Genomic DNA, 26,408 nt, shown 5'->3' with positions numbered 1-26,408 from the left:
TAACTTGCACATTTCATGCAAAGAGATGCAATATAATGTGCTTCACAAAAGAATAAAAAATACACATAAAAAGGTAGATGTAAAAAAAAATGGAAACTTTAAAAACAAAATAAAAGGAGAGACAGAAATAAAATAGATATTTAAAAATGAATAAAATTGGCAGTAAAAAAATAAATAAAACTATAAGTTTGGTTAAATGTAGTAGAAGCTTGTAGGTAAAAGCACTTTTTTAAAACACGGAAACAAGCACTTTTTTCAAATCTACTGAAACTACTAGTGCTTTGACAGTTTAAATGTGAATTTTGCTTGTATGCAGTATATCAATGTAATCTACTCCACATATCTGGCAGTTGAAGGCTAGATTAATCTCCAACAATGCATCACTTATATCATCTTCTCAACATTGTGCATGTAAATCCTCATTTTTCTAAAGTAGCTAGAAGCCATTTTGTCAGATAAATACAGAAAAAAAAGTAAAAGTTACAAAATGAAAATACAAGTACCTTAAAATTGTAAGTTGATGAGTATTTGCGCTGTTTGCTTCTCACCTCTTCATCAGACACTATATCCTGTGTTCCTACCTGCTAAATTAATAAATGAGGATCATCCCTTTTCGTCTCATTTCCACCTGTAGATGAAAGCCTGTTTTTCCCTCATACTGAGGATACAAAGTGATGCTGGGAGCTCTCCACTCTCTGGACCTCCTGCCTGCAGGGCCTGAGGTTTACTAAAACACACTGGCGCTCCGGTCATGTGAGAACCCGCTGGTGAGTTTGGGCACCGGCCAACTACAGTGTCAGCAAGGGTCAATCCAGCTGGGGTGACCTCACACAGCCTACATCCTCTATGCCCAAAGCTTTGGCACAGGTGGTGGATTCAGATTGTTTCATCTGCCATCCACCACACCCCCTCTAATCTCTGAGAGTGATATTAAGTTTTTTTTTTTCCTGTTTTTTGTTACATGTGGTACTAAACTCTTATTAAAAGAGCACGCATGCGCAACAGCGGCGATTCAAGCCCCCACTGTGTTTTCCACGGGAACCTAGATAGAGTAATCGAGGAGGACTCCCCCCTTTTCTCTGGGGAGGTATCTGTGATCTTCCACACTGCGGAGAATGCAACGCTCGGCTTTCCGAGCCTCTACTACAGTTTGCATGCAACAATTTGCTGGACCCTTTTATCCCAAACACCTTTCAGTATCACGAGCGGGATCATGTGTAGTGCAGCTGGCCCCAGCGGGACTCATACCCTTATCTCTGGCAGTGTTTTACCCACGGAGCTATGCAGGACCACCTGTCTTTGTCTGCCTCTCAATCTGTCACTGTAAATGAGAAAGACCTAAGAAGTCATCTATGGTCACTGCGAGTATACCTCTGTCCATGCATTCTGTATATTATTAGAACTATTTCCAATTAAAGGAATACTTTGACTTTTTACATTTTGCACAGAAATTACCCAGGACGTGTAGCCTAGCTTAGCATAGAGGTGGAAACCTTTGGCGCAGCTAGCCCAAGCAAAGCCAACATAGACACAACTGTCACATTAACATCGTTTATCATTTGACACATGTAGAAATACATGTTAAACATTTCAGTTTAGCTAGTCAACTTGAGCCTGTACCAACACCTTTGACGTTGTAAGCTATTCAGACACGTCTGGTGGTGTGCACGCTGACGGCTGTTTCCGCTGGTGGGAAGCAGTCAATCCAGTCAAAGCTTTGCCTTTCTACCCTGTTACATTTCAGAGAAAAATAATGTACTCCACTATAATTATTTTAGCATTACAGGCAGGATTAGGAGTGGGGGCCTCATCTTCATACATAGCTATCTAGCTAGCTGGCTACATCCTTGCTAAATAGCGACCCAAAAATGGACAGAAATTGCGACCTGCTAAAACCTAAGCATCTACTGAAAATTATATTTGTGGCATGAAAAGGTGACTCACTACCCACTGATGGAAAGAAAAATGATACAAAATAACCTCAAAAGAAATGTCAATTCAGTTAAATTATCAGGCTACACTAGCTCACAATGTGGAGCTGATCTGCATGGTTGCGCCTCTAAACAAATCAAATAAATTAGTTACTTGATTTTTATTTTAGAAGATATAACATGTGAATAAGACACATTTAGAATAAGGAGAAGGCATTTTCCTTCTATTTTGATAGAGACTAGCTGTTTTGCGCTAGCAAGGCTACATTTGTCCTTAGCTTATTTATCTTCTGCAAACACATGGAAATGAAAATGATGTAGATCTTTACACGTCAAGCACAGTTTCCAAGAATAAAATTTAAAAATCCTCCGAACCCAGTGTGAAATTAGTCTGACTGAGAATTACTGGACACTAAAGAGGAAACTTGTTGGAATTTATCAAAGAATCACTCTATAGTTAACACAAAAGGTCAAAACAGTGTCGTTAAGGCATCTCGTATTAGCTTTTTCCTTTTTCCCACTCTTTCACCTCTTTAACCTTTAACTTAAAAAAAGGACAGCGCTGAGACAGCTGGAACACCAGGCTCCAGTCTCTCTCACAATGACGGCCGGCTACCAGTGGAGCCAACGGGCAACCCAACTCTTCCCCAGGGAAATATCACCTGCTCTTCAAAGGAAGCCCGGTCCTGCAAACCTCAGTCTGACGTAAGACGGGTCAAAGCCACGAAAACCCCTCAAACTTTCATCTGCTAACTCTGCATCAGTGAGAACAACTGAGGTCATGTATCCTTTTTAACAGTTTACTCCATTTCTGGCTCTTTTTGTTGGTATTAATAGAGGAGCATTTCAGATTATGCAGAAATCTGAAAGCTTCCCACTAAATTCTTCAGAATATTAAATTCTGTTGATGTGCCTCAACCAACAGTTTAGCACTCCCTCGCTTACGGGTGAAATATGAAAATTGTTGTGAATCCATCATAGATTTCTGCTGAGTAATTTTCCAGATAATAGGTGTGGTCAAGGCAAGCACCCAGTTTCTGAGTAAAACAAGCTGGTTTCTGATGGTTTCATGAGAATTCAGACACTGTTTGCAGACATCTGGCTACAGAAGATGAGAGAACAAACGCTGTGCATGCATAGGTGTGCGTTTGCATGTGTTAAAGTGTGTGCGTCAGGCCTAGAAACTAGTAACCACTGCGTATGCTTAATGATGCAAATCTTTGCCCGTGTTTTCACATCGGTTCATTCATTTGGTTGATGTGCATGGGTGCTTTGGACAATGATTGACGTCAGCTGTCTGCAGACACGCTGGAGGGAGTTAATATGGATTGATTCTTCCATGCACAAACAGCCTGTGACTCAAACTGAATTGTGGTTTAGTATAATAAGAAGAGAAGAGAGGGAGAATGTGACACCAGCACCAACTTTTCTTGTAGAAATAAAAGGCGGTAATGTGAGCTGCTTTCTCTGGTGTAAATTGAACAAATGAAATCAGTAAGTATTTAGTAGTTTTTTCTTTGTTTGAAAATGAGTGATCTAATCTGGATGCTGCTTATTTTTCTAAGAATTTAATATTTCTCATTTTTGAGACAAAGAAAGTGCAGACAGGCTAAAATATAAAAACCCAATCCAACATATTTTAATCAGTTTTCAAGCACAAGAACGTTTGCTTTTCTTAAAGCTTCTATTCACCAGTAAAGCTCAGTATCAGCGGACATGATCTTAAGGTTGGTCTGCTTTATCAACTGACCGTGAGGCCTTGTTTTCTGTGTCAAAATACATGTTGCAAATCCCTGCAACAAAAAACTGTCCACATGTGCAGAGAGTATAAGGAATGGGGTGTAAATAGCAAGTCATATTAACCCGGCAGGTTTATGTGGGTAATTAAATGGTAAATATCAGTTTAGTTTTCAGAAAAACAAAAATCTAGTATTCATTTACATGTACCCATATTTGTGTAGATTCTCTTTGTATTATTCCTTTGTTTAGTCACCCATGTTTCTACCATCTTCATGACCAACTCGCCCGCAAACTTGATCCCTGACACTCCTCCCTTTCCTCCTCCAGATTGACTGTTACCATAGCATAGCACCCTCTGCTGGTCTGGGTTCAGCATTACAGAAAACCGTCTGCTGCCTATTGTACTTGCAACAAAGGAGCAGAGCCAACAAAGCTGAAACACACACACAGGAAACACAAAGGAAAGCATGCTTCCCTTTGTTACAGACTCAGTCTGTTATTTCAGAACAAGCACAGTTGCGACACTGCTGCTGCTGCTGCTGCTGTTGACATTGCAATTTAAACAGACACAGACAGACAGTTTATTTATACAACTGAAGACAAATTATTCAAATCTGCACACGTTCAAAAACATTGAATCTTTAATACCATTCAAACAAATATAGTTTACAGTCTAACTTGGACCTTTATATATCTATGTGATACTGACTGTATATAAAGATCTTTATGGTTCATACTCTAGTATATTTCTCTGCCAGTATGTTTGCTACTTACTAAGTATCCAGGACCTTTGATGTATTCAGAAGCACCTGTGTAAAAGTAATCAGTAAATTAAACTTTCCACTTTTCTTGCAGTAAAAAGATTCACATTTAAGCTTCGCATCTATTTTTGGTTCTTTTGGTGACCAACATACAGTAGCTCTATTTAAGGAAAACGTTAATTGCTTCCTGTCCTGAGATATAGTGTATAGTGAAAGTGTGGTTTTGTACCAGCACTTAAAGTACATTAACACTGTGGTATCACAAATTACTTGTACATAAACATATGTCAGTCAACTGGAGCCTTCTGAGGGTCACATGATGGGAAAGAATATATATTGATGTGGCTAAAAGAAAGATGAATTTTGGATAAAACCTTTTGTTTATCATCATTGTTTCACTATTTTTCGTTTTGAGACTCTTTAATATTGCTGATATTTTTGTTTTTATCCTCCTGTGCTTGTTTGCCTCAAGATCTTTCTTTCAATGTTCAAAGTTTTGGGGTTTGGCTTGAGAGTCTTTATGTTTTTAAATCATGTTGGTTGTTCTGACCAGTTGGTGATCACACTTTTTGTCTCCTACATGCTTTTTAAAGGAGGGTTTTGTACTTTTAGTGTCTTTCTGATACATTTCCTTTCTTCCACAAGTGCATGTTTGTGCTCAGTGTCCTGCAGAGTCTCCTCTCACTAAATTAAATGAAATTCTCTAAATTATCTGGGCAGTTCTCACTTACAGAAGTGCATAAGTGATACATTTTGGTGGGACAAGTGGAAGGGCAGTCTCCAGGTGTGAGAGAGCCGAACTCACAGTGAAGCCTGATTAAATGAAGATAAAAAAGAGACACTATCAAACAAATAAACAGAGAAATGAAAAAGGTCACACTGAAAATGGAATTTGGACGCTACAGGCACTACACAAACAAATCAATGTGGTGAGGTGGACTTAAACATGGCAGGATGAGGATTAAACCACTAATGATCATGTGATAATGTTTATTATCAAGATTTTGGTTTTTTAGGTCACACATTTCTTTAGTTGTGCTGTGAATTTGGATGCATAGATGCAGCATTTCTACCCAGTTCACAAAACATTAACTGTTCTAAACACTCAATGTCTGTTAATGACAAAAACATAGAAAATATCATGTTGCACTCTCAAGAATGAGGACTTAGCTACAAAATTTAAAGACAAATAAATAAAAAAAAAGAATTTAACAGCTTGTCAATCTGTTGCCACAACATTTTAATTAAGACTCATTAACCCACAGATTATTTTAAAGGGTTTAAGAGAGAGTTGTTGCATTCTCCTGTGTGTCTGTGCACGTAGCCTACAATGAAACCTTGGGGTCAAGGTTCCCAGAAGAGGTCACAACATAAATCTGGAGGGTCATAAGACGATCAAGAGAAAACCTACAACCTACTTTTAATACACAGTATTATGTTAATTACCACTTCCTAATAATTCTTATTTTATTGTGAAATATCACAGAGTTTTAAAATTTCAGCTCTTAAAAATTATTTAAATGAAATAAATTGAGAGGGAAAAATGACTTTGGTTGAACTGCACACAGTTTACAGACATATTAAACCAGGTCACAGAGATGTTGCCTTACTTTTAAGGGGCACAAGCTAAAAATGTGTGTGTGGGGAGTCAGTTCGAAAATATATCTATACAGCAAGAGTGTGGTAAGCTGCCTGTCAGTTTATGGATTATGAACGGACACACACACACACACAGAGGATCAGTGAGGATAATCCTCCAGAGCTTCCAGGATGCCATCTGTAGCTTCAGCAGAGTTGATTCTGTGCTGGGCACTAGAGGACGCTGTGGGACTGTTTTAAAAGCAGCTGCAGGGTTCAGTTTAACTTCTCAAGTCTTTGCAGTGAATTCAAACTTTATTGAAACGTTCAGTTACAAAAATAAAGTGGACTCCATACCTACTGCTGATTATTCCTTATCTACATTCAGGATCATTTTCTATTATGATGACAAAATGAAACAGTAAACTCAGAGGAGGTAAAATAACTGCCTGAATCTGAAGTTAAACAGATATAAAGTAATATTTACATCAACACAGGTCTGGTACAGACATTAAAATAAAGCTATAAGATGATGACGAGCCGTTCTGCATAGGTTCAAATATACAGTATTTAAATGCAAACACCTAAAGATTAAAGCTGCACTACACAAGATTTTCATGTCAAAATAACACCAACAATTAACCAATTCACTCTTACTGAAACAACATGCATTCATTCTACTTGCCAGTGCAAATATTTGGTATCAGGTTTGTACAAATCTCTGCCCAAGTCACAGATTAAAACTTCCAAGTGCAAAAATGTAAATGTCTCCAAAACAGCAATGAGGAGAAAACTGAACTCAGTAAGATTAATAGGTGATCATTTCCCTTCCTCCTCCCTGAGCAAAGCCTCTGAAAGGTTTTAGATGAGTGCTTGATTAAAAAGGAATTACTTTAAGTTTTCAATTGTCCCAGCAGACCGACCACATTGAACCAATAAAACATCTGTGTACACTGAATATTAGTGATGATACAATAAAATGACAGAAAGAAAAAGGATCTCCTTCCTGGTGTGAGATGAAAAAAGAGACACATCCCAAAATTTAGCTCTGGAAGTGGTTGAGATTTGGTCACGAGAAAGAAAAATAACAAAAACCTTTCCCTTCATGGGAACAATCCTGCTCAATTTGTCCACTATCTGGACTATTATTAGTCTTTAATTACTCAGGGGAAGGTCACCGACATTTATTCAGTTGCACAGTTTCACATCTGGCAGCTCGTTCGTCCAGACTGAGGAGCTGTGCTGCAGCTGAGGAGGACCTGTGCCAGAAAGTCTGAGTGCTGCCTTTGTTGAACTGAAATTTCAATTCTCGTGGAGGGAAATCTTGATGGGAACCAGTGTCAATACTTTATCTTAAAAAGGAAGAATTCACCACGGAACCACTGATAATTCTGTGGCGTCATGGTGTATACAGAGTTCACAATGCTGAAGTGATTATTTGACGATGTTATAATTATAAATGAAATGTATTTGGATTGTGGTTGAAGAGAGCTGAAGACATCACCTTTGTCTCTGTTGAATAGTTTGGGGTATTCCTCATTGTTAGTCAGTGATCATCTGAGAAATAACTGATATGATCGATATTGACAATAACTGATATTTGATCTGAGAACTGAGAGTTGAACAAACTCAAAAGCAAAAAAAAAGTTTTATTACAATTTTGCTGAACTTTGTTGCCTTAAAACTTTAAGTTCTTCCATTTTTTCTTTTTCAAAGTGCGGTCACTGATCATGTGAGAAAGAACTGATCTGGTCTATATTGTCAGTAATTGGTATTTGCAGCTCTGATGTATATTCCCTTATTTCCTGTCTCCTCTTTACTGTTTGGTATTTAATTAAAGCCAAAAATGGCACCCAAAGCAACACAGCCACAAACAAACTGGATGGAGAATCAAGAGAAGGTGGTGAAAGCAAAAGGCGGCCATCTTTTCTCTCCTCCTCCTCGTCCTCCTCCTCAGACCTCAGATGGAGGAAAAGGGAAGCGAAAGAGGAGGAAATGAACAAGAGATTAGCTGCGCTCCTCCGCTGCTGACTGGCAGTTTCTAGACATCCCTGCTTTGCTGAGTCACCACCTCGCAGCCTCTATACATAGCTCCACACAGGACTTCATCTTCTCAGCTCAAGCCGTTAATACACACACACACACACAGACACACACACACAGTAACTGCTGTTAATCTGAACTAACACTTTCACTGCCCCTGTGTGCTCCTCTTAACGTTTCTCCGTGGAGGATCACTAGCAGAGGGCTCTGTAAGGAAACACCGAGGTAACTTCACACCTCAGACCTCAGTCTGATGCTTGTGAGCTTTTCCTCCAGTGTAACAGGTTTGTCTCGGTGTTGTCAGCCAGGACTGGCAGTGAAATTACAGCTCAGTCAGTGGTGCGACATCATGACATTGTCCTCGTCTTCGGTCGCGTAGAGCTGAGTCACGACGCGGACGTGAGCGATCTTCTTCACCGCCTTGTGAAACGCCAGCTTTATGTCCTTTGACTCGGTTGCTGCGATGCTGACTCGGGTGCTGAGAGGATGGAGGGGGAAGAGAGGCGGTGGGGGAGAGGGGTGGAGGAAAGACGATGAGAATATTAAGACGGGAAAGGAAAAGTGCTAAACTAAAACATGAAAAGGAAGGATTCATTAAGGGAACAGCTCCACGTTTTGGGAGATACACTTATTCGCTTTCCGACAAGATTTGAGATCAATGTGTCAAGTACGAAGCTAGTGCCTGGAGCTGATTAGCTTAGCTTAGCATAAAGACTGGAAGCAGGGGGAAACAGCTAGCCTGGCTCTGTCCAAAGTTAAAAAATAAACCTAGCAACACTAACTATCTATGGACGGATGAATAAACTATTGTCTTGAGGCATCCCAGCTGTTTAATTAACTGGTACACTGGTATAGACTGGTATTAATCTTCTCCACTAACTCCAGGAAAGAAAGCGAGTAAGTGCATTTTTTAGAAGAAAGCACGACAACATCTTGACCACTTTAGAGATCTGAGACATCAAGACAGACACAGCAGCAGTGTCTCCCCAGTACACAGTAAATTTTGAGGTCAGGCACCATAAAGTGGCATCTATGGTTCTTGTCGTCTGTTGACTTCAAATGTGAGGTTCAAAAATTTGAACATCTAGAATAAAGTATTAAAAAATAATAATAATAAAATACAGCCACAATCCCATAACTAAGCTAACTCCAGAAAATGATGAAGATCATGTGATCAAAAGGTCCTGAAAAGCTACTAAATGGACCTTGTTGTGAGATTGTGTTTCCATGGCGAAGAATACTAAGTATTATAATTCAATGTAATCTCCAGAAACATTTCTCCAAAACTTTGCCAACTATTTCAGAGTGTTTTTGCACAGTGGCTGCATTTAAAATCTGAAGCTGGGACTAAAACCATTTGCTATAAAAAATAAAAGGGGAAACACTGGAGCCCGTCATAAGGAAGCTTCCTGACTGACAAGAAACCGACCTGAAGCAGAGTCTCTTGTATATTGGGATGAACAGACACAACACGTGTGGCATTAAATGATTTTACTGTGTCACTGAAACATGATCATGTGATCACTTCCACTGATGGAGAGAAAATTTAGCATCTGCATCTGTTGTGTTTTTGGTGTTGCAGCCGTTCATCAACATGGACGTTTTAAAGACTTAAAGAAGCACCATGACATTTTAGACTTTCCATTTCAGCCCAGGTTAACCAGTGTCAGCATGCGTTGCTGCTGTTGGACGAAAAGCTCTTCTTGGTAGAATTTTCACTAATGTTGGTTTTGAGAAAATTTCAAAATCAACTCAAATATTTGCACGAAAACAAAATTTTTGAGGTTTTCGAGCGACAGCAGCAACGCGGTGAGGAGTCGACTTTTTTTTTTCTTTAAAAACTTGTAAAGTAGAAGAACTGAGTTTTGTAAGTGACAAACAATTCAAGATGGTTACCCCCTCCCTCGGATGAAAAGAGAAGTTTTTTTTACTATGGACGAAATCCCCACATCCCTCACTTGAACTGTCTCTAGATGTTGCTGCGTTTAATTTGCATTTACTTGAATCTAGAATTGAATTAATCTTGAGCAGAAACATGATTCACTCAGAATCTCATTAGAAATCTTTTAGTGCAAAACCTACAGCAAGAAGCTACTGGTTATCTACCATAGCATCCATGTGATAATCTACATTAATCACATGAAAGAAGATCACGTCTAGGTGTCTATTTTCCTAATTATTTTAATAAAAGTACAAACAAAAAGATAACAATGTTAGTATAGAACCCTACGTTTGACCAGCTGCTTGTGATTTCCTCCTAAACTCTGAATGAGTCATGTTCAAGATGCAACTAAATGCAAACAAACTGTGGTCGCACCTCGAGACAGTTCATGCTAACAAGCTATGTTTGCCAAAGGATGAGTCATGTTGCCAACCAAGCCAGTAATGTTATACATTTTTATAATGCATAACATTACCTCAGTTTTTCTTCTTTGCAAGTTGTTCCTGTTGCTGTTTCTCGGCTTTCCGTTTCTTGTACTGGGCTATCTCGGCCATCTGCAGCCCGTGGGCCATTTGCCTGTTGGGATGAAGTAAACAGCATGAACACAGCACACACTCACACACACACACACACACACACACTTGCAATCCACCTGCTAGATAGACTAGACAGTCATAGCAACTGCAGAGGTTACAGTTTGGCTGGAGACAGCCTAACAGCAGGCTAACAACCCGACCTGATGGCCACAGTGTCGGGAAGAAAAACAAGCATCAGGTGCAACAGTTGTGAATTTTAGCCTCGGTAGTATGTGTCATATTTGAAAAAGACAGAAACTGCTATTGCTTCAAAGCCAATTTCAGCATTAACAGCTGTTTACTTCAAAAGTTTAAAAAAATGTTGTGAGTTCAGCTTCAAACTTCAAGTTTCTTGTTTTGCTTCTGTTTCTAACTGGAACTCGTGCATGCAGTAAGAACTGGGAAGTCTACAGTGGCCACATGTGTGGACAAGAATGAGAGCGGCCCCGTTAAAGTTAAACAAGCAGATGACACTGCTTGTTGCTATCAACGCGACTCATTCGTCTACGAAACTGTCAAATAAGATGTCACCAGGAGGCACTTTTAGATAGATGGGTTTAGTCTGGGATGTTTTTGGAAAAGCGACCAGTGTAGGACTCAGAATTTAGACAGTGCTGAGTGCAAAAATCAAGGCAACAAAGGAGGAAGAGAAAGGATAGTTGCTCATACCCGGACTTGAGTTCTGGAGGAACAGGCAGTGGTTTGGTAAATCCATCTCTCCCTACAAGCCAGTAGGTCTCCTCTATTCCTTTCCCCTGAATAAAAGAGAGAGACAGATACTGAGATGCTGCCTTTTGTTGTCATCCGATCAATGTTGTTGAAATCTTGTCCCTGATACAGGGTCATACCTTGACCTCTGTCCTGCCTCTTAACTCCACCTTGTAGCCGAGATTTAGGTCCCGCAAGACCTTGACTGTGCTCTGGTGGACATGGATCCTGTAGGCTTCAGTAAACAAACAAACAACAAAAAAAGATATTATCATTTTCAGGGGGCTGGTGAATAGAAAGGAAAAGGCATCACGACAGTAACAAGCATTTGGCACCAAATATGTCACTTTGGTCTAAAACACAAGACAATTTTAATTGTTCCCACCAGAATTGACCCAATTTTAGTAAAAAAAAACAAACAAACAAACAAAAAAAAAAAACATTTAGGAATGTGAGATAAGAAAATATAATGTAAATTAATATTAATAAAAAAACTGCAGCCAACATCTGTAACTTACGCATCCCGGTGGACTCCATCCGAGAGGCAGTGTTCACTGTGTCTCCAAACAGACAGTAGCGGGGCATGGTCAGACCCACCACACCTGTTACACATGGACCTACAACACAGACACACACAATTTTTTATGAAGGGGTTTGACTTTAAGGAATAAATAGCTTTTGGGAGAATTTTAAAATGGAGAGATGACAGGAAAAGAGGGCAGAGAGAAAGAGCGAGAGAGACTGGGGGCTACATATAAAAGAGGTCCAATGTAATGCACTTTATAACATGGCCATGCAGTTGTGTGTGTTATTTTAAATGCATTTTACATCTCCATTTTCACAACTCCAGCAACAGAAGCTGTATGTTCAACCCATTTATCCATTACTTCCAGCCATATATTCAGACTTCTCTGTCACCTTGACAGCTAATATTCATGCAGCCTGGCCTCATGCAGATGGTAGTTTATATTAAAAATCAGCCTTGCACCAATATGTAATCCTGTTTTTATGTTTTTTCCTCCTAAACACAAATATTTGGATATGAACGGTATGTAGATGTATATTGTCAGGTTCTGTTTTTATACTGCTAGCTAAGGTCTTCATGGTCGTCACCTGTGTGCAGCCCTATGCGGATCCTGACAGGAACATCGGGCATGTGTCTCATTTTGAAAGTTCCCACAGCGCTCAGGATGTCAAGAGCCATGTTAGCTATTTCTGCGGCATGACGGTTGCCATTCGGGACGGGAACCCCAGACGCCACCATGTAAGCATCACCGATCGTCTCCACCTAGAGCAGAACACAACAGATCAACAGTGTGATCTAAAGAGGTTTAAAGCCTGAGGGTAAAATATTTGCCTCAGCAGAACTCAATAAAAGGTAGAAGTTAGAAGCACCTTGTAGACATCATGGTTTCCTATGATGGCGTCAAAGAGCGTGTAGAGGTCATTGAGCAAGTCGACCACCTCGATGGGTTCGCTGTTGGCTGAGATGGTGGTGAACCCGACGATGTCGCTGAAATAAAGCGACACGTTGTCAAAATACTCTGGTTCGACTGTGCCACCCACCTTCAAAGCCTCGGCCACGGATCTGAAGGGAGGAAGAGGAACACAGGTTTGTAATGTGATCATAGTGGCTCGATCAAATATAACTCACAACGCCCAGAGGGTCAAAACTAAACATGGTGCTCAGTTAGCGTTCACCAGAACTTGAGGTCTAATCCCACCCCATTAACTCACGGCGGCAGCATCTGTGTCAGCAGCTTCTCTGTCTTCTGCTTCTCGATCTCCAGCTCCTCCGTTCGCTCCCTGATCAGCTCCTCCAGGTTTGACGAGTACTGCTCCAGCATCCTTAGCATGGAGTCTATGATGTTGGTCTTCTTCCCCTTGTTGATGTTCTTAAACTGAGATAAGAGGAGAGGAGGCAAAAGGACAGAGGAGAAATAAAAAGTAGCTGTTGGACAGATCAATCAAGTATAAGATTGTATTTCCTGAACATCAACTATAGTGACTTCCATCAAAGCAAAAGAGACTGTTTCAACCCAATATGCTACAAGCATCCACTTTGTTTGTTGAGAACCATATAAAACAACCACCAAAAACACAAAAACTCCAAATGACAATTGTTTTTTTTTCCCATAAGAGCAGTTTATTATAAGAAAGCAACTGTGAAACACACAAGTAGGGCTTTAATTGATAAATTAGTTCCCTAAAAATTAAGTTAAGTAAACAACAACAAAAAAAACAACACTGGTTGTTTAGCCTACCTGGTCAAAGATCTCCTCAAAGCTGGGCCTCTTTTCTGGTTGTTCGTTCCAGCACTGTTTCATCAGCTGGATGCACTCTAACGGAGCGTAGTCTGGACTGACCACAGGCCGACACAGAGGAGGGGGTTTACAGAGCTTCTCAACGATTTCTAAAACACAGAGAAACTTCAGCTGTTCTTTTGTGTGGTCAATGCCTGCTGTTGTTGCTGTTAGCCATGCTAGCAGCTTGGCTATGGGGATGGCAACGTCTGTCCAACGCTTTGTTCCAGAGAGAAAAATTTCGAAAGCTATTGCAACAATAGGCCTTCAGATATTCATGGTTATCAAAGGATGAACCATAATGACCTGTGATCTCCTGACTTTCACTATATTTTAACTTGTCAGTTGTTGTGGCAAAAAGAAAACTGTCAAAACCAGAAAACGATATCTGAGGTTCTGTACAGATAAAGGAAAAAAAACGTGCACCTCTATTGTCTTGCATTTTCAGGTTTGGGAAGTGATTGTCTTGCCTTCAGCAGAGAGGTCCAGCATGCAGAACGGAGGCCCTCTGATCACCACCTCCTGCATGATGATGGCGAAGCTGAACACGTCACCAGGCAGAGTCCCGTAAAGCCCAGGCTGCCCGCTCCTCAGGATCTCTGGAGCCGTCCACAGCAGCTCTGGAACACACCGAACTCACATTACTTCGCTTCTGTGGCTGGCAACTCATACAAATCGTCTCCAGTGGGACAAACTGAATGTCACTCTGGTTCACAATCTGATCTGTTCTCTCACCATCTGCAGGTGGTTCAATGTAAGGGAACCTCTGAGACTCCAGAACCTCATTGTAGCCGTAGTCTGTGACCTTAAGGACGAAGCGGCCATCCACCACACAGTTACGGGACTTCAGACGAGTGTGGGACACTCCGCGGTGGTGGAGGTACTTCATACCCTGAGACAGAAAGCGAACAGGTTGGATTGTTTTCAGATTTTACCTTCCCCTTTTCAATGGTCAGTGAGTCTCAAATGACCAGTTGCGGAAGGTTGGAGGGCTATATTTCATTTACAATGCTAAAATTATTATTATTATTAGTATAAATGATGATAAAAAATAAGCTGATATTGCAATATCAATTGACAGAACTACTGGAACACTTAGTATTCAGTGCTCAGATGGTATTTCTACAGAAAAAAAACAAAGCAAACTTCCAAGATTTTCACATTTCATCTAAGTATTTAAATCTCATAAGTCACTGCTTTCTAATATATATTAACCTTGATCAGATCCAGTAGCAGAGAGGACTTGAACATCCAGTCGAGTTTGACATCCTCATTCAGCAGCAGGTCCTCCAAGCTGCCTCTGGAGCAGAACTCGGTCACGATGGCGAACACACCACAGTCGTGAAAGAAGCCCAGGAAAGGGTTGACGTTCTCATGACGCATGTCCTTCATCTGCAGATTAAAAAAAAAAACAAAAAACACTTTAGTGAGTTAATAAACAATTTTTCAAACTAAATAAAATCCACTTTGCCTCACAACAACATCACAGACCAGTTCAAACACATCGCTGGTTTTGGGGTTGATTCTGCTGAACGTCCCATAAGGAAGTCTCTTCAGCCACGCCCAGTCCCCCTGTAGATGAGGAACACCAAAGAAACAGAAGCAGTTACATTAAGAAACACTTCTTTCTTGTCTTTTCAAGGTTCTAAACTAAACTGATGCTGCAACATGGAAATTTTAATTTGGGTGATTTTCATTTTTACACCTATATTGAAGGTAATGATGGAGAAAAAAGGCCCAAAGCTTCAAAACCTCATGGTGGTTATGCTGATTTTCTTACAGTGGCCACTGACTTTTATGAGATTACTTTAGCAGGCTCAAAGGTAAATTCAACCATGAGGCAAATTTTGCACCCAGCACCTGGACTAAGGCTCCATTAAGAGAAATGACATGACTCAAGTTTGTTCTTAAGGCCACCACTGGGTCATTTTTCTTCAGTCTTTACAAATAGGAAAGGACCTTAGAGGATATAAAACCGCCTCGCATCACCTCGTAAATGACAACATTGGTGTTCTCATAGGTGGCTGGGGATTGGGTGGAGACCGGTGAGGCGATGCTGTGGTCTGACACGCTCCTCATGCCACTGGCTCTGCTGTCGTCCAGACTCAACTTCTGTGGAGAGTTAAGTTCACAATGTGAGAAAAACCAATGTCAAACCAGTTTTGTAGTTTCAATTACATAACTGCAACCTCTCAAAAAAAAATTCTAACAGTTAAAGAAGTAAACAAATATAGATTTATTTAATTAATATTGACACATCAAACTTTACAACAACTTCTTGTTTTATTTTTGTGATGCAAGTTGTCAAAGAGTGGCTGACCTTGTTGCTAAGCGATGGGTTTATGAATGTTACATCTGCCAGAGTCAGCAAGATCTTGTTTGGACCCCTGACCAATCGAATCTGATTGATGCGTCGCCTAGGCAACAAGAGATGAGGAGGAGATGGGAAGGAATGAGTGATACAAACAAACTGAACTACAAACAACCACAAGTGGTCATGCGTTCTTAATGTCTTTATCTACAAACAGAAATCTTAAGATATATTGATACTCTTGAGTTTTCAGGCCAAATAACACGACTTCCTGCTGACTATGTACCTGATGCAGTAAATCAGTGCAATAGCAAAGAGAGAGAAGGCAATGGCCCCGAGAAACATGCTGATGGTCGTGAACAGATCCACACCTGGAGCAGAGAAAGAAGAGGTTTGATTGAAGTTTTTGAAGAAAAGAGAAAAGAGTTCTTCAGTCAGCATTTCCAAGGATTTAATAACTAACCCAATCTAAATAATCCATAGTGAATTCTTCTATTGAAAATGGGTGCACATTTGTATACTGTAAAGCTAAAGAAAATGTTTGGACAAAATGCATGAAGTTGGCCATTTAAATGCACTGACATAAACAGTCCAAGCTTAACAGCATTTTGGAAGTGCGTGTGCAGGACTATGTTTATTCGCAGAGTCCTTGATCACCCATAAAAGTCTCAACAGTAAACCAAAACAACAGCATGAATGGATGTACAGTATATACTTGTGTGTGTGCAGGTCCTCACCCCCTGAGCAGATGACTCCAGGAGTAAACCAGCAGGAGGAGTCCCTCCAGGGTCCGGAGCCTCGAGGGAAGTGGATGTCTCGACCCAGGAAGCGCACCATTCTGGCCTCCATGTCGATCCTGTCATCAGCCATATGATCATTAGTTATTAATGCAACTGTTAAACCTAAGAAGACCACCTTTTCTTTGAGAATGGGAAGGGAGACCAAATTCAAACTCTTGAGTACCTGTACACTGGCTTCAGCTCCCAGGAGAGTCCATCTGTGTCCAGTATGAGGTAGTCCAGCAGAGCCGCTCCAGAGCTGTTGGTTCTGATTGGGTGGCTGAAACCCTGCAATGTTAATAAGATTTATAGTTGGAACAGCTATTTTTCTTGCAACTCATCATTTTCTTTCAGCGTCTCTGTCTGTCTGGACACGGTTTTCCTCAGACCACTCAGTACCTGAAAGGCCAGGTTGCGGGTGTGTTTTGCGAGGTTTCCTCCAGACATCCAATCCCTAGACTGCCGAACTCGATGCACCGCATGAGCCATGAAGAGGATCGAGCTGTAGATGGTCCCGAAGAGAGGTGACACCTATAGGGCACAGATTTCAGTTCAAACTGCCTTTCTCAAGAGCTTCTCAACAGCACACATTCATGACTCTTGCCAAGTTCCATCCCTCACCTGCTCTGGCTTCAACGTCCTCGCCACCTCCCCCCTGTCCATGGCCTCTCTGTAGGCCTCGTAGAATGACTGCTGGCCTGAGTCGATGGTGACAGTCAGCACAGCATCATAGGCTCGCAGCAGCTTGCTGTTGCTCTTCAGAACTGGATAGGAGATGTTGCGGTAGGGAAGGCTGTAGAGCAGGGTGTCGTAGGGCACAAAGACCAGGGAGCCATCAATCATCTTCATGTCGTAGGCCGTCTCCAACAGGAGCTTCTGGACTCCACCACCGATCAGCGCCGAGTGCATGCATAGTATCACAACTAGAACGAGACACAACATTTTTTGGGTCATTTTTACCTTTATTTGATAACGATATGAGTGTGTGGAGAGGAGGGATGATGCAACAATGGTCCCTGTACCTCTTATTTCTCTCATCTTGCGAACCTTGGCCAGAGTTCGTCTGATGCCATGAGGTGTGTTCTCCATAAAGCTGACCAGTCTGACCGGCAGACCATGGCTTCTCAAGGAATCAGCTACCTGAACAGGTCAGAGACAACACAACTTAAATAAGGAAATCAAGGTGCTGAAACAAATGTACAGGTTTACATAATCATTAGATTTTTTGCAGAATCAGATATACGAAAACTAAAGCAAATTCAAACCTTAGTGGCCGTCTCCACCCAGACGGCTTCTGAGGAAGAGATGATGGCGGTGTGGGCCCACCTGAAGTAGCTCATGACGCTTAGCAGCACCCAAGTGGGCCTTGCCATGGAGCGGGCAAAGGTCGGGTGGCTCCGAATATCGTCCAACTCATAGCCAACACAACCCCAAGCAAACAACGCCTGGAAGAAGAAGAAGAAGAAAAAAAAGACAAAATGGACATGTCAAAGCAAAAAAAGACAAGAAATACAATTATATCATGGCATTTCTCATGTGACCAAACATATCTGAATTGCCTCTAAAGACCCATTCCCCTAGACAGTTTGCCTACTTTGTTCCAGCCTTTGCTCAGCATTGAAGCAGCATCACAGTAGCCAGGGTTGGCTGGTCCAATGTACCCTGAGGCCTTGGTGTGGAAACCCATGAACGTTTCCAGCGCCCTTGATGTCTCACATGGCTCCTGAAGAGGGAGTTCCAACAAGTCAGTCAAATTAAAACATGAACCAACAAACCAGTCATAAACTGCACCATTCTAACATCTGTATCTATGTTAGAATGGTGCAGGCAGACCATCAAATTTTCAGTCCTATCATGTATCTTTCAAATATCTTTTCGCAATTGTAGCATGGGCAAGTTTTTAGGCCTGACATTGCACTAAAAATCAAAGATGGTGTAGGATCTGATAGTATGGAGCACACTGATGCTGGGCAACACTTCAGTCGAGGGTTGACACAAAGATTCTGCTTTTTGACCAAAGTTAAGATCAGCTGTATACCTGCAGCACAGTATAATCGAAGGTTGCAGCGTAGGCCAGTGAGGGGTCCCTGTTGATGCGGTTGACAGCGAGCTGTGCTGCCACACTGGGAAGGGCCTTGGCAAACAGAGGGTCACACCCCCATGGTCCCACCACCCCAACCCGAAACCAGGCTCCCTGGGCTGGGCAGGGCAGTAAACACAGGAGAACCAGGAGGAACTTCATGAGGCCACGAAGTGATGGATGGAGTGGAGCAGGAAGGGATAGAGGTGGAAGATGAAATGAGGAAGAGGGAGGACGAGGAGATTTTGGTAAAGCAGGGGCAGGAGAACGAGTTTTGTCTGGTGTCTGCTGCCATGTTTGAGGTATGGAGATGAAGGCACGGTACTGCTGTCGCATCTCAAGGCTCACAGCCTCCAAAGCTCACAAGAACCTGGAGGAAGAAGGTCTGTTGGTGATGATGATGCTTCCCTAGAAAAACAAAGGATTTGGAGAAAAGTGTGTTTACATTTGGATTTTTCCCTCCAGATTCAGTTTTTTTTTTTGCTTGTTTTATTTAATAGACCTGCAGCCCTTGACCCGAGGATATTTGAGTTTAAAGGACCAAATCAAGTCCAGCTGTTTTGGAGGGAAATTATAAGGGCTGCAAGCATGATCTCTACTTATGACACCTTCACTTCAATTTAGCAATGAGGTATACTTTCTCAGAGAAGAATAAGGATAGTTGACAGCTGATTGTAAACAACTGTAATGGTTTTAGTTAAAATGTAATTTGAACTGAAATCAGTGTCATGCAAGAACATTGTCTCTAGCTCAGTCAGCTATAACAGGATTATCAGCTGAGACCCTGTCATACCTGCACTCTATCATAATCCTTGTGTAGAAATCTCTCTATGGTTATGCACAAGAGCAGACAAATCAAGTAGGTTGGACCTAAAATGATATTACATGTCGTTATGATAAAAAATGACTCTTAGCTTTCTGATTTCAGTGACCTGATTGTAATGTGGACGGGGATGAGCAAGTCGAGAGGCTTATAGAGCCTTCGAAGTGACAGTCATTTAATTTCACAAATTTATGTTGGTCGAGCTCCCTGGATGATGATGTTTGTCTTAAAACTGTCAGCATCTGTCAGAAGCTGTAAACATTCCAGTGCCTGCAACTTCAGTCCTGTCAACAATATGATACAACAAGCCAGTCAAGTCATCCTGTCACAGACACTGACAGCATGAGTAGATCCTGCAGTTCTGCTATTTCCATCAGGATCCTCAGATTGACTGAGTTAGGAGTTTAAGAGTCAGTGTTGTCTTTTAAAGTACTTCTTCTAAACACACTTTTCCAGACCTGCTCTTAAATGCAGACTAATGGCACATGCACTATGACCTCTTATGTTCTTGTTTTAGTCCATCTTTGTGGTCTGTATGGTTTGATTCCATACACGCACGCTGATTTGTAATTAAATTATTTGTAATTTTTTGTAATTATTTGTAATTTAATATGCTACATAAACAAAATAGCTATGCCTTGCTTCCTCTGCACTATCATTATTTTCTGTTAAAGGTTTCCTACCATGCATTGATGAGATGGACAGATCTTGCTTCTTCTGCACCAAAGCGAAAGTTTCATCACTTTCCCTTTTGTTTACATCCAAAAAATAAATCCCTGAATTACTTCCTCACATTCGGAAGCCAACATGGTGCCACTGCATTGTGACAATGCATACACGTAACACAGGTGATGGTGTATCTCAAGAAGGTTTACAGCTCGTCCCCTATGTGTGTGTGTGTGTGTGTTTGAGATGACCTAGAACAAGTGTGTGACCTGTCCTGTCAGATTATATCAAATCCAATCAGGACCTTTGTAGCTGTAAGCCACACTGATTGCATAGGGGAAGTGAAAATGATGATCATGACCATTAATATTATCATCGTTAACTTTTAAAATATTTTTTGCAGAAGCCTTAGAGCCTAACAACATACAGGTATAGGTGCAGTATTTTAGAAATACTGAGGCTATGAGACCAAATTCCTCAAGCATAACACATTTTGTGAGCCATAGAATTTTTTAACAATTTTTTATTTTTATTTAAATGAATTTATTGATTTAACTGCTTAACATTTTTCTGCAAATGCATAATTGTACAATAAACAAGAAATTTAAACATCTACAGTGTATAAATTTGACTCAACTTTTAAGCCCAGTCAGGCATGAGAAGTCATTTGATTTATTTCATGTTTTCCAGCCCTATCTGCAGACCAGATCAGAGGAATGAAGTGGTCCAACTGAGTCCACAGTATTTTATACAGTATGTATACAAACAGAAATAAACTGTAAATGAACTCTTCGCAAAGCTCTCAACAGGTCCCTCTGAGTAGTCCAACGATGACTCATTTTCATACTTCAACTGTCTCCTGTAAAAAAATAAACAAAACCTTGGTGCATGTTTCTTGCCATCATGTATTTACTGTATTTCCTTCTGTGATAAACAGTACAGTGCTTCTCTGAAAGCTAGAGGGCAGCACAACACAAACACCAACCAGCCTCTTCATTCAGTCTCCTGTGCAGAAAACTGTCCCGTGGTGTGTGGGGGAGTTTTCTAGGAAGAAAAAAAACTCAGGTTTCTACTCGAATCACAATTGGGGCCTACATGAAGCAGATTTTGGCTTCCTCTGCTCCCCCCTGAGTGCCACTCCTTCATTGTGGTGGTGTTAAAAAGTTACAAGGCGTTGCACAATGTGGCAGAACAAGCTGCACATTTCTGCAGGGTAAACGTCACTGTTTTGGCCTTTTCATGGGGCTGATGGATTAATGTTGATTATCTGACTCACTGTTTTGCCCTTTTGTCAGACTCGCCACACATGGTTTAACAATTTTTTTCTCCCCAAATGTCAAAAGCACAATTGAAGTTGTTATGTGTATTTTTTCTAAGCATCTACATAAGAAAAAAAAAAACAACTGTTGAGTGTTTTTATGTTGCTATGAGGATGAAGGCAACTTTCCAAACTGGATGATAAAGTTATATCCCATCTTATATCCTCCATCATACACTCTCTGATCATGACCCTACCAACATTATGTCAAAACCAAGACAAATCAGTCCAGATGTGAAATCCCAATCCTGCCAGATGAACCCTTTGACTCTATTACTGTAACACTGCAGCACACATTTAAACACATGCTGCTGTATTACCCTAATATTTTGCTTTTTAAAAAAAAATTCAGACAGGATTATTTGGAAAAACTTTGATAAAATGATTGAAAGCACAAAAATGAAATATGATATTTGAGAAAAACATCGTATAACCGAAGTGTGGAATCAATTGCTGGTGAAGGCCATGAAGTGTGAGGAAAGACAGAATATGTGGGCTAAAACTTACAAGTATATTACAAGATTTCAATCAATTTTTAATTGTTTGAATGTTTGACTTCAGGGGCCTCATTTGTATTTCTATCTGTCTCCCATAGAATTCATTTTGACTGAGGCCTACATCAGAGTTCAGCCGCAGGTTACTGTACCATCCGAACTCTCTCCTTATATCCAGGTGATGACAGTCTCTGCCATAGGCAACTCTTTGAATTGATCATGAGCTCTTTCTTTTCTGAATGGCACTTAGCTTTATGAAACAGCCACTTAGCGGTCACTGTTGAAGGGCCCCTCAATCTCAAGACTGACCGGCACCGCAGTGCGCAGAGGTGGAGCAAGCTGAGTGTGGGCTGGGTGGGTGGGGGCTGACGAAGCCCCGAACAGGACAAAACAAGTTTCCACATTCCATCGCTGGTGACAGCAGCTACAGTCAGGGCTCTCAGGTGACATTACACATAACTAAAATCTGTCATTTCTTTAAAAAAATGATCTAAATTAGCTTTCAACAAGAACTGTTGCAAACCACAGCTACAAAAATCATATGATTAAAGATTTGTTTAGAGATTAAGGTTAAGGAAAAATCATGATTTGGGTCGAAGCAACTACTTGGTTAAGCTTAGGAAACAACCGGGGGTCATAGTTAGAGGTTGACTGTTTTGATGACCAAATATTCACCCCAACCTCATCATCAACATCACACTGCTTCTGCTATTGCTTCTCAAAGACAGCAGTCATTTTTTATTTTTATTTTTTTAACATTATATAAACCATCAAGGTAGAAACCATAAGGTGATACCTGGTACACAACAACATCCATCAACGTAGAACCAAACTAAATAGACCAGATCTGCCAGACCTCTGCCTGAACTCTACCCACTGAGTACAACAGAGGTAAACCTCTACATGGAAAAAGTAGAAAGCAGGGCCCTGGACTCTTTTAGAAAAAACAGCACTGAACAACTGGTTGAGATACATGGACAACACAGGGATAAAAAGACTTGCGCATTCAAATCCCAGGAAGTGCAAGACTTCAGAGAACACATCAACTCAGTGGACAGAAAATTCTGGTGTGTCATGTTGTAAAGTGAGTTGAAGTACACACAAAAAGACTTCATGCATAGTCTATGAATGAATGAAGGAATGAATTAACCAACTGCAAAATGCTGGGCTCTCCTAGCTGCTAGCATTAGCCATGGAAGGGGGGAGGCAGACGGCTTGACCCCAGGGGGCCATGCAACCAGCCATCGAGACGGAAAGAGGAAACTAGCAAAGACGAAGTCTAGAAAAAACATCAGCTTCGAGTGACACAAACTCCTTAAAACTTCAGCTGAAAGTGAAGGAAATGTTCAAAATTCATTCATTCAAAGCTGTAGCAAAAAATCCACAAACAGCAGCTAAAAAATAATGACAACATTCGGAAACATACAGCTCATTCATTTGAAATCAAGTTTGACTAAATATAAGAATTAACGCCATGTGTTATTCCTGTGGCCAAGGACAGTTCAGTCTGTATTATCTGCCCTAAAGCTAGAAATCATAAAATCCTCAGATGAGGACTCTTCACACACAACACTGTTGTGAATTCCATTAAAATATCCATTAAATGTCATTAATTGCATCCCCTACATTAAGCGCTATTGAGTACAAATGATGAACTAATACAGCACAAACACACACTCTGGAGACTTTCTTGTAAATGTCAGTCTAAAAACACCGAAGGCCTGCTCTTAGTCTGGCTGATGTAGTTATAGAGCTGAATTTACTTTGAGCCACTGGGGGAAATAAATTACCTTGCTAACCCTATAATCTACAGTATCTGTGTCGTGTACCCCCTAACAGGTCTCATCCAGATTTTAAACTGGATATAAAAGGTAACGATTTGAAACACCCATTTTGGTGTAAGACATTACACAAACATTTTATGGCTTCTCAGTGTCAGAGCCCCTTTCATTGTTATAGAAGATCACACACTTTAAGGTTCTCCCTCTGGTCTAACTTTAGAGGAGAGAGCTGCATGTTCACAAATGTTGACCAAACTGCTCTGGGGCACAGAAATAAATGTGAATTCTTAAAAATGGGTGAGTTTCCCTTTAAATGCACAATCCATGTTTATAATATACCAGTTCATCCACAAAGCATCTGGTGCAGAAAAATAGACTAAAATTAAAAATGTTAAAGTCATTTCAGAAGCGTTTAGGGGAGTTTATTCAAATGCTCATGTAAACTTGAAGATGAATACGTATTTCCATGATAGCATTTTTATTTTTCACACATGTATGTGTTCTAGGATTACACTGGACTTGACTTAATGAATAAGAGCAGAGCAGGAGAAGCAGTCAGCAGATTCCATTTGAAAGGATTTAATATTTTGCTTGCAGTCAGTCAGGTGTGAGTGGTTACAGCTGAGTGGTTATATTTCTACAAATGAAAGAAAGTGCACAGACAGGTCAAATTATATTTATCTTGAATAAAACAACAAACAATTCTAAATTAAAGTCAGTGCATCAATACATTCTGTCCTTGTATATATAATCCTGTGACAACAAACCAAGGAGATTAGATGCTACTTAACAACAAAATAAACATGACTTGAGGAAATATACTGAAATAAACGACTCACTCAACACACTCAGGAACAAAGGTGAAATGATGGAGGAAAGCAGCTCAACTGAAGAGCAAACTGAATGATCTCAGGACACAGAACAAAGAAAACTAACAACACCTGTGTGAGCTGCCCTGTCAGCACACCTGTGGTCTTCAGGGCAGCAGTCATGTGACCCCACTTCTCACAGGATGCGATATTTAAGTAAAAACGAAAAAGAAAATGCAATAATCCAATTAGCATTTTTATTTACTCATGTGGACGCTCTTTGACCGTTTATTCAAGTGAAAATTGAAAAGCTGTCTGACAGCTTTCAAAGACCTCACCTGCTCTGCTGTGGCTATAGCTCCCTCAGTCCACTCATTCATTCTCGTCACTTGTCATTTTCTCTGTCTGGGGCAGTGGCAGCAGCTCTCCATGTGCAAAACTGTGTATATCGATGCAACTGAATGGAAATGAATGAAATGTATTACAATAAGTGATAAGATGCCTAGAGACAGGTGTCTGGTAGTTGTTCTGATTCCAGTTCACAGCAGAGATAAGACCAGCTGTGGGTATCAGTGCAGACCAGTGGGGTTAAGACTGACGCAACACAAAGATCCAATAAAATGTAAGTGTTCTGTTTACAGCTTGTTGTAATCCCTTAAAGTCTGATCATAATGAGCTTTTTAGGTGTAACTTTTTACTAACAACTTATCACATTGTACTACTTTGTGTAGGGCAACACATTTGCAGAAATCAGTGTTTCTTTGATATAGACTAGATTTGAACTTTCAGCTGGTGGACGAAGCTCCAGGACTCCATTCACTTCCTTTACTTCTTTTACAGTACATACCATATTTAATCGCAGTCAATTCCACATTGACGTGTGTTGACATATCTATTCAGAGCCTCTCTTTTCTTTTGCCGGCCCCACCTCTGTCAGTCTAAAAAAATGTTTTCCTTATCTGATGTGGTCTGCAATTTGACCACGCATCAAAGGAGGAGCGATGAAAAGCCAGAAATGCAGAAAGGCACAATGACATGAATGAAAAATAAGAATGAGTAAGATAAAGAATGACCCTGCCACCCAGACACAACCACACACAGCCTTAAATTAAATTTATTTAAAAAAAAAAAAGGGTAGAGAGCATCTTAAAGTAATGGAGGTCAGGCTCTGCAGCACAAAGTCAAGCCTCATCAAAGCAAATGACTTTTGTCATGTCAGTCTAGTGAACTTCAGTGGTCAACCTCTCTCAAAGAATTTCCTCTTTCCTGTAGGATGTGTTTGTAGTGTTGATACATCAGTAAGCATGACTCATCCCGACTCCTCTCTCCCTCCCATCTGCCTGTTTATCTTGGAGAGACAGAAAGACAGAGGCGTGTCGAGCTGATAGCCTCGCTGGAAAAGACACATTTATGAAAGTGTAAACTCCCAAACATAAGTGCGTAAGCGTTAACACAACTTTCGTGTTTCTTCCTCAAATGCACATATTGTCTTGTCTTTCATTCCTCTTTTAGTGATGGTTAACTTTCTTTGGCTTATGAAGCTATAGCCTATCACGCCATCAGATAGTGTCTAGGAGGCAGCTAGCATAAATGGCTGGTGAGCATACACACACACAAAGTTGCTGTTTATTTGTTATGGCAACCAGAGGATCTCGAAAGCTTTTCTCTTATCTCACTCCTCGCTTAGAGCTGCGCAGAAACATATTCAACATTTACTCAAGGAAAACACATAGACAAAGCACCGACATATATCACAATCTAAACAG

At 40.7% G+C, this 26,408-nt stretch overlaps 1 protein-coding gene across 1 annotated transcript; it reads right to left on the bottom strand.

Moving 5' to 3' along the window:
- Nucleotides 1-4,290: 4,290 nt before the first annotated feature.
- On the bottom strand, nt 4,291-26,408 carry gc2 (guanylyl cyclase 2). The gene is made up of 26 exons (XM_071459796.1): nt 24,673-26,408; nt 21,226-21,284; nt 20,258-21,099; nt 18,710-19,159; nt 18,266-18,394; nt 17,937-18,116; nt 17,694-17,811; nt 17,293-17,594; nt 17,071-17,202; nt 16,856-16,959; nt 16,630-16,748; nt 16,179-16,263; nt 15,902-15,998; nt 15,571-15,693; nt 15,073-15,153; nt 14,797-14,973; nt 14,317-14,473; nt 14,052-14,201; nt 13,543-13,691; nt 13,016-13,179; nt 12,674-12,866; nt 12,392-12,566; nt 11,797-11,895; nt 11,419-11,513; nt 11,240-11,325; nt 4,291-8,531 (listed from the first exon to the last, which is right to left on the bottom strand). Exons 4-26 carry the CDS (start codon nt 19,085-19,087, stop codon nt 8,387-8,389), a joined length of 3,438 nt encoding a protein of 1,145 aa, XP_071315897.1. The 5' UTR covers nt 19,088-19,159; nt 20,258-21,099; nt 21,226-21,284; nt 24,673-26,408; the 3' UTR covers nt 4,291-8,386.

This window comes from Trachinotus anak, unplaced genomic scaffold (assembly GCF_046630095.1).
Source record: "Trachinotus anak isolate AG129_WGS33_773 ecotype Australia unplaced genomic scaffold, CSIRO_AGI_Tana_v1 ptg000023l, whole genome shotgun sequence".
In the NCBI taxonomy this organism is placed as follows: Eukaryota; Metazoa; Chordata; class Actinopteri; order Carangiformes; family Carangidae; genus Trachinotus; species Trachinotus anak.
Note: the sequence above shows the minus strand (reverse complement) of the source record. Positions and strands in the feature narration are given on the sequence as shown.